This window comes from Octopus bimaculoides, chromosome 18 (genome assembly GCF_001194135.2).
Source record: "Octopus bimaculoides isolate UCB-OBI-ISO-001 chromosome 18, ASM119413v2, whole genome shotgun sequence".
In the NCBI taxonomy this organism is placed as follows: domain Eukaryota; kingdom Metazoa; phylum Mollusca; class Cephalopoda; order Octopoda; family Octopodidae; genus Octopus; species Octopus bimaculoides.
Genome location: NC_068998.1, coordinates 20813975 through 20821154, shown reverse-complemented (window position 1 = coordinate 20821154; position 7180 = coordinate 20813975). Strand labels below are relative to the sequence as shown.

The window sequence follows — 7180 nt, the reverse complement described above, 5'->3', positions numbered from 1 at the left end:
TATATATACATACATGTATATATATATGTATATATGTATATATGTGTGTGTGTATACATATATATATATATATATATGTATATACAAGTACAGCATTTTCTTCAGTCACACCACTTCTGCATCATCACAACTACTGCAGCCCCACTCAATCACTTGCTCTACATCTATTTACTCCACCGCAGTCACCAATTCTACTTCTACCGCTACTAACCACATTACCATCATCACAATCATCGCCATGCCCATTCTTAAAGCTGCTGTCTCCGCTAATAATAATCATAACTGTAAAGCAAGGCTTTCCTTGTTTGTTCGTTCAATTTGCTGGAAATAATAGCCAAATATTGCTGAAATTATATTTTACTGTCTTGAAAGCATTTCTGTTGAATAACGTGGACTCACATTCTTTGCATGTAGGAAGAAGGTAGGATGGTCATGGCTGGAAAAGTTTTGATTATAAGACTGCTTGATTTGAGCTGACCTGGGGCTAAATGACTCATAGCAGTCACCATTGCCCTCACCGTTATTATAATCGTTTGTAAGGTTGTCATAAGCATTGATATCACCACTACAGATACTACTGCACTCACCAATGCTACCACTGTCAACTACATCATTGCTAATAGCATCACTGCTATCCCTACCACTCCAGTAACATTGGTACCACTGCTACCAATGCTACAACCACTACCAACAACAATACCACTACCAACAGAACCACCACTACCATCATCACCACCAACTACACCATCACCACTATGAACAGATCCTATACTATTAGCAACACCAACAACACCACCGCTACCAATGCAAACAATCACATCACCACTACCAGTATCACCCCTACTAACACCCATGCCACCACTACCAATACTATCATCACAATCGCAGCTAAGAACACTATTGCCACTATCAACAACACAACCATTAGCAACACCACCATCAACACAACAGTTAGCAACAGTGATAATGCGACTGTCATCAGAAATGCCACATTAACCCATGTGGTAACCTCTATTTAGAAATAGCAGCTAAATCTCCCTTGTCTCGCACCCTACCATCTTCAAAAATAAACTGGCAGAAGAATGGTCATGGCCAGAGTGGATTTCATCATAAGTCTGCTCCATGAGGATTCGCATGGAGCTAAACTACAACAACAACAACATATCACCACCCCCACCAGCACCAGCACCACAACCATCACAACCTCAACCACCACCGTCACCAGCACCACTACCACCTCCCCCATCACCACCACCACCGCCACCACTACCACCATCACTATCATGAAGCTACCAGAAATAAGAGCTAAATCTTCCTCAACCCTAACGTCTTAAAAAAAGAAAAAGGATGGGTACAATTAAATAATGTAGTCCTAGGTGCACTCTTCCTGAAAAATAATAGATTTGGTGGTTATAATTTGAAGTCCTTTGATAAGAGGTCTTCTGGATGGAAGCTGGTTAGGGGCAGAGCAACAACAACAAGAATGACAGGCACAACAGTTGGAGGGCACCATCAATAATATCACAAATATTGATTTCGAATTTTGGCACAAAGCCAGCAATTTCAGGAGAGAGACTAAGGCAATTACATCGACCCCACTACTCAACTGGTTCTTATTTTATTGACCCTCCCCTCCAAAATGGTGAAAGGCAATGTTGACCTCGGTAAAATTTGAACTCAGAATGTGAAGACAGATGAAATTCTGCTAAACATTTTGCCGAACCAATAGACTGCTTGAGAAGTGATGGTAGTATCACTAATATTGATTTCAAATTTTGGCACAAGGCCAGCAATTTCGGGGTAAGGGGGCTAAGTCAATTGCCTCAACCCAAGTGTTCAACTGGGTCAGTTCAATTTTATTGACTCTGAAAGGATGAAAAGCAAAGTCGACCTCAATGGGATTTGAACTCAAAAGGTAAAGATGGACAAAATGCTACTAAACATTTTACCTGGCATGCTAATGATTCTGCAAGCTTGCCACCTTAACCCATTAAGTCCCACTGTCCTATAAATAGGACACTAAATGAGAACATTAAATAAGCTATATCACATTGTTTCAGTGTCCTATTTATAGGACACTGAGTATTTCCATTTCTACTTGAAGTAAAGGAGTTTTAATAATTATTTTTTTCATTTTAACCTGTTTTCAATCCTCTGTAAAATTTTAAAAGTAATATTCAGTAATTTAAGTACTCTGGGACTTAATGGGTTAAAATGATGATTGCTTCCCAAGCAAGAAATCAAACACTCGACACCATGGTGATGGCACAGAATTCTAACCAATAGACTACTTGAGAAGTGACAGGAATATCACTAATATTACCATCCATATAACTACCATTGTACATGCAATGACCTGGCAGGGCCATTCAAGCATTAGAATGCCTTGTGGTATTTGTTTGAGTTCTCTGCATTCTGAGTTCAAATCTCAATCCCAATAAAGTCTTCTATCTTTTGCCTTTCATCCTTTCAAAATCAATAATTAGGTGTAGGCATGGCTGTGTGCTAAGAAGTCTGCTTCCCAACTACATGGTTCTGAGTTCAGTTTCACAGTATGGCACTTTGGGCAAGTGTCTTCTACTATAGCCTCAGGCCAACCAAGGCCTTGTGAGTAGATTTGGTAGACAGGAACTGAAAGTAGCCCGTCATATAAATATGTCTATATATGTGTGTCTTTGTGTCTGTGTTTGTCCCCCCACCATCACTTGACAACTGGTGTTGGTATGTTTACATCCCTGTAACTTAGTAGTTTGGCAAAAAAGATTGATAGAATAAATACCAGGCTTTACAAAATAATGATAAGTATTGGAGTTGATTCATTCAGCTACAATTATTCAAGGCTGTGCCCCAGCATGGTTGCAGCCTAATGATTGAAACAAGTTAAAGATAAAAGAAATAAAGTACATGTCTAATACTAGGGTCCAATCTTCACCCCACCCATGCTCTCTTTATGTATGTATGTATGTATGTATCTATCTATCTATCTATATATCTATCTAACTATCAATCAATCACCTTCCACATAACATGGAAATCAAAGGGAAATGTAGTACTTATTTTATAGCTAGTTACATCTATCTCAATATTTACCTAGTACTTTGTTCCTCAGTACCTCAGTACTTGACTAGTAGTCATTTTATTGACTCCTATTTCACTGCTCAATGGATGTAAAGTAGAATCAACACTTATAAGATTTGAACACAGAATGTGAAGGATCAAAACTAAATACTTACTACAAGCATTTTGTCTAAAGCTCAACCAATTCTACCATTCATTGCCCTTGATCTGTAGCTTCACAAGAGAGTATCAAACCTCAGCCTCTAATATGATTTGAAGAATTTTATCACAGGCGCAGGAGTGGCTGTGTGGTAAGTAGCTTGCTTACCAACCACATGGTTCTGGATTCATTCCCACTGTGCGGCACCTTGGGCAAGTGTCTTCTACTATAGCCTTGGGCCGACCAAAGCCTTGTGAGTGGATTTGGTAGACAGAAACTGAAAGAAGCCCGTCATATATATGTATATATATATATATATATATATATATATATATGTATGTGTGTGTGTGTGTTTGTGTGTCTGTGTTTGTCCCCCCACCATCGCTTGACAACAGATGCTGGTGTGTTTACGTCCCCGTAACTTAGCAGTTCGGCAAAAAGTGACCGATAGAATAAGTACTAGGCTTACAAAGAATAAGTCTTGGGGTCGATTTTCTCGACTAAAGGCGGTGCTCCAGCATGGCCGCAGTCAAATGACTGAAACAAGTAAAAGAATAATAGGCTCAAGTCATCAAATTTATGGTAACACCAGTATTTGACTGAGATTTAATTTTATCAACTTAATTAGAATGAAAGCCAAAGTAAACTCAGAACATAAATGGTTATTACAAAATATCACAAAGCATTTTGTTTGATGCTCTACTTATCTATACCCACCTTCTTTGAACTAAATAATCCTTTCTATTATAGACTCAATGCCTGAAGGGGCTAGTTGGTTATATCAACCCGAGTGCTTAACTGGGGCTTATTTTATCGACCCCCAAAAAGATGAAAAGCAAAGTCAACCTCGGTGGAATTTGAACTCAAAATGTGAAGAGACAAAACACTGCTAAACATTTCATCTGGCATGATAACGATTCTTATTTCTTTATTGCCTACAAGGGGCTAAACATAGGGGGGACAAACAAGGACAGACAAAGGGATTAAGTCGATTACATCAACCCCAGTTCGTAACTGGTACTTAATTTATCGACCCTCAAAAGGAAGAAAGGCAAAGTCTTGATGTTCCTCGGCGGAATTTGAACTCTGAACATAATGGCAGACGAAATACCACTTAGCATTTCGCCCAGCGCGCTAATGTTTCTGCCAGCTCACCACCTTATGGCATGATAACTACTCTGGCAGCTTGATGCCTTCTCTTTGAACTAAATAATGGTTTTAAATTTCGACACAAGACCAGCAAGTTCAGGGAAGGTTAAGTCAATTACATTGATCCTGGTGTTCAACTGGTACTTATTTTATCGACCTCAGGAAGAGCGAAAGGCAAAATTGACCTTGGTGGAATTTGAACCCAGAACATGAGGACAGACAAAGTGCTTACTAGCATTTCGTCCAGCATGCTGATAATTCTGCCAGCTTATTGCTTTTGAACTAAATAAGAAAAAATTAAAAAAAGGGCAGTAATATATCTTACCTTGACACCAAAGGTCATCATCTTCACTTTTGACATGAATAGGGTCACCTATTTCAATATCAATTTCATCACTGTGGCGTGGTATGAACCGGTGCATCCCTCGATGGGTTACTTCAAGTTCTTGGTAGTTTGGGCACACTGTACTTGAACTGGAAGACTTCCGTTTTGACTCTGCAACAGGAAATAATATATGTTGATACATAAATACACAGACAATCTGACACACATGATGCGCATGCACGCACACACACACACACACACACACACACATGCAGATGCATGTGTGTATGTGTATATATATAACATTCTTCATGTTTTTATCCAAAATGGAAACAAACACCAAATTTTCGTTGGGAATGGCTTGAAAAGACATTCCTTAACATGAAACCAATGGTAGCCTTAATACACAAATAAAGAATCTTTATCCACCAATATGGTGCTGAGCATTGTTTGATATTTACGTGTATACATATACATGTGTGTGCCTATGCATGTGTGTGTGTACACAATAAGCATCCTACAGTTTTCATCTACCAAATTCATTCATTGATACATAAGTCTTTGGTTGGTTTGCAGTTATTAGAGAAGACACTTGTTCACACAGATAGTATATTATGTATTTTGTTTATTGTCTAATAATATAATTATATAGAGTTGGTGACAGGAAGAACATCTGGTCATAAATGTATAAGCTGCATGCACGTATACATGCACATACAAACATACATACACAAAGCGGCGAGCTGGCAGAAACGTTAGCACGCTGGGCGAAATGCTTAGCGGTATTTCGTCTGCTGCTACGTTCTGAGTTCAAATTCCGCCAAGGTCGACTTTGCCTTTCATCCTTTCAGGGTCGATTAAATAAGTACCAGTTACACACTGGGGTCGATATAATCGACTTAATCCATTTGTCTGTCCTTGTTTGTCCCCTCTGTGTTTAGTCCTTTGTGGGTAGTAAAGAAATAACAAACATACATACACAAACACATACACAAACACACACTACACAAACACACACTACACAATTGCACAAACACACTACACAAATACACATACATGTACACACAAAGCTGAAATGTATTTGAACATATGTCAGCTTGATCAGAGCTGACTTAGGATTTAAATACTGACAGATCAACTAAGTTACTCAACAGCATCAAAACTGAAATGTACAGAAGCATGCCATTACAACAAGGTTGAAAGAACTTAACACTGCTGGTAGTGGTAGCACTGTAAAATGGATGTGTGTTGGCTTCTAGTAATAATTTCTTCTACTCTTGTTGGAATAGTATAAGGCAGTAAATTGGTAGAGACATTAGAGTGTTGGATAGAATACCTTGTAGTACCTGGTCCAGTTCTTTACCGCCTGAGTTCAAATTCCACCATAATCAATTTTATCCTCCCTTTTAACTGGGTTGACAAAAACTGGATCGACCAATTCAGCCCAGTCCAGAACAGTAGATGAACAGAATTGTTAACTTTGGATGGGATGTTTTGTGGTGCATATATTCCAACCCTTTGCATTTTGACTCAATGCCTGTAATGGTGAAAAATTGTATCAGCCTTTGCTGTTTTTACTTTTTTCCTTGGACGAACATCAGGGACATAGAGGAGACAGAGAGAGAGACTTGCTGGCATGAGTGACTAACAGGCTTCCATTAAAAGACCCTGCCTAAAGCTGCACTTTGGAGAGGATATTTCCAGCTCCTTATATCTCTCACAAGATATAAGGAAAATCCTCTCTCTATATATATATATAAATATGCATGTTTTCTCTTTGAGTTTTATTTAAGTTTTTCTCAAGAGAGTTAAGGCTCAAAGGATAAAAGGCAAAGTCGACCTCAGCAGAATTTGAACTCAGAACGTAAAAACAGATGAAATATCACTAAGCATTTCACCCGGCGTACTAACCTTTCTTATTTCTTTATTGCCCACAGGGGGCTAAACACAGAGGGGACAAACAAGGACAGACAAAGGGATTAAGTCGATTACATTGACCCTAGTGCGTAAGTGGTACTTAATTTATCGTATATATTTGTAACCATTCACGCATACATACATGACAATACACACATACAGACATCTGTATCAAATAAACAATAATAACAATCTTAAAATATTTCATGCAAAGTAAAAAAAAAAAGTTCTTTCTTTATATTCTTGCCAATTTCTTCTTTTCTATAAATTAGGAAAAGACATTGCACACACGCGTGTGCACAAACACACACACAACACACACTCACACACACAGCATTTGCATATATGAGGATAAACTACAAATTTTTCAAATATTTCATATTCATATTTATTACATATTCACAGTTTATTCTGTATACACACGCACACACACACACACACACATATCTACGCATATACACACACATAACTTTTCCACTCTCTCTCTCTCCGTCCATCCCTCTCTCCCTCCCTCTCTCTCTCTCTCTCTCTCTCTCTCTCTCTCTCTCTCTCTCTCTCTCTCTCTCTCTCTC

At 38.5% G+C, this 7180-nt stretch overlaps 1 protein-coding gene across 2 annotated transcripts in view; it reads right to left on the bottom strand.

Annotated features, from left to right (window-relative positions):
* Positions 1-7180, bottom strand: part of LOC106869929 (C-Jun-amino-terminal kinase-interacting protein 2) — a 115508-nt gene that overhangs the window by 22845 nt on the left and 85483 nt on the right. For both annotated transcript variants that reach the window (XM_014915866.2, XM_014915865.2), the window contains exon 5: positions 4692-4862. In XM_014915866.2, coding sequence (XP_014771352.1) covers positions 4692-4862 — 171 coding nt within the window. The remainder of the gene's footprint in view (positions 1-4691; positions 4863-7180) is intronic.